This window comes from Octopus bimaculoides, chromosome 20 (genome assembly GCF_001194135.2).
Source record: "Octopus bimaculoides isolate UCB-OBI-ISO-001 chromosome 20, ASM119413v2, whole genome shotgun sequence".
NCBI classification, from domain to species: domain Eukaryota; kingdom Metazoa; phylum Mollusca; class Cephalopoda; order Octopoda; family Octopodidae; genus Octopus; species Octopus bimaculoides.
In genome coordinates, this window is record NC_069000.1 from 22,052,337 (window position 1) to 22,053,959 (window position 1,623).

At 32.8% G+C, this 1,623-nt stretch overlaps 1 protein-coding gene across 1 annotated transcript in view; it reads left to right on the forward strand.

Moving 5' to 3' along the window:
- Positions 1-1,015: 1,015 nt before the first annotated feature.
- LOC128250355 (uncharacterized) overlaps positions 1,016-1,623 on the forward strand; it is an 11,075-nt gene continuing 10,467 nt past the window's right edge. The window contains exon 1 of the mRNA XM_052975206.1: positions 1,016-1,366. Within this exon, the coding sequence (XP_052831166.1) occupies positions 1,016-1,366 (351 nt within the window). The remainder of the gene's footprint in view (positions 1,367-1,623) is intronic.

Genomic DNA, 1,623 nt, shown 5'->3' on the forward strand with positions numbered 1-1,623 from the left:
TCCCACTTCGCTAAGTTGACTTGAATTTACTTGATCTCCCGAATGACTCAAACATGTTCATCTTGAAATCCCCTCACCTCAGTGACGATCTTTGTGTACATCAACAGAATTAGTGTACCAGTACTTTACCACTCATTTTACCTGAGTTCTATTAAAATTTCATTTAACTTCATTTGATTTCATTAAAATTTCACTAAAATTGATGTTACCCTTTCCCTTATTAACCAACTTGTACCAATTTACAGGGTATTTTACCTAACCTACCCTAACATACTTAATCAATCATTAATCAGGTGAAATCACTAATTCGGTACTCTCCTGGTCCCAACGATGCTGGATTAGTAGTTGGGACAGTATTAATAGTTGGGTCAGTATTCTTTTTTCTTGAAAGTTGACTGACGATAATTTTGCAAGGGTTGCATAAAAATTATATCAGACGATTTGTGTGAGTGTGTGTGTGTGATTCCAGCATTTCCAGATATACACATGTTATGCACATGTTAAATTCCACTCAGTAAAGAGATATATTTTATCTAATACAGATTATGTAAAGCTTTGTGTCACATTTCACTTGTGTTAAAATATGTTACCTGGTGAGGCATGGATATACTAGAGTAATTATAATAGGGAAGGGTGACAATATAAAGCATTGTTAACATGTAACGTCAAGTCTGCATTCCGAAAATGTTGTGTCATCTGTGATGAAGTATGACTAACTGAAAGATAAAGAAGTATATTTTAAAAATCAATTTACATCGTAGATAATTTTTTTATTTCTGTCTCTATGGTTTAAACAAAACAAGAAATTGTGAAATTATATTCTATTTCAAAGGAAGCTATGAGGATAGTCAGACAGTGTAGATTACTGCCCAATAGAAGGTCCATTAATTTTGTATGACAGAAAAGAAAAGATTAATTTAGAAAATAATTGGTCCTTTATCATATATAGTTTCTTAATCGTTCAACCGTTTCAATTGTTTGTGAAATATTTTTCATTCTCAATAACAGCAATATCATGGCTTTGGTAGTGAATTTTTGTGAACATCTTTATGAAAAATTGCCTGTTTTGAAGAGTTTCTTCTTCAATGTTGTATTCCGTAATCAAAATGTGGTGACTCTGAAAGAACTGGAGCAAAATCCTTCACTCTGTGAGAAGGTTGTTGGCTTGTATGTAAATTCGAACCTAAAGAGAAACCAAGAATTCTTTGAATTCCTTGAAAAGTTAGTAAATCTTAAAATTATTTGCTTCATTGGCGCTGGTTTTGATAGTGTTGACACTGAATGGGCTAAATCGCGTGGCATTAGGATTGGTCATAGCATCCAAGATGGAGGAGCTGCTGCAAATTTTGGTATGGCACTATTATTGGCAATGTCAAGGAAAATAGTTCAGTGTAAGTAAATGATTCCTTTTACTTTTTAGAACACATAAAAAACGATGGGATTTATTTCACCTCCTTTCAATAATTCTTAATACCTTATTGCTCAAGTTTGCTCTATATTCTTCTTGAGTTTTATTATGTGCTTTACTTACTTTTCCCTTTTTACTCTTATTCACTGGCCTATATGCTGAAAAATAGACGCTAAATCGTCTCACCACTAAAATAAGTCACAAATGTGTTTGGT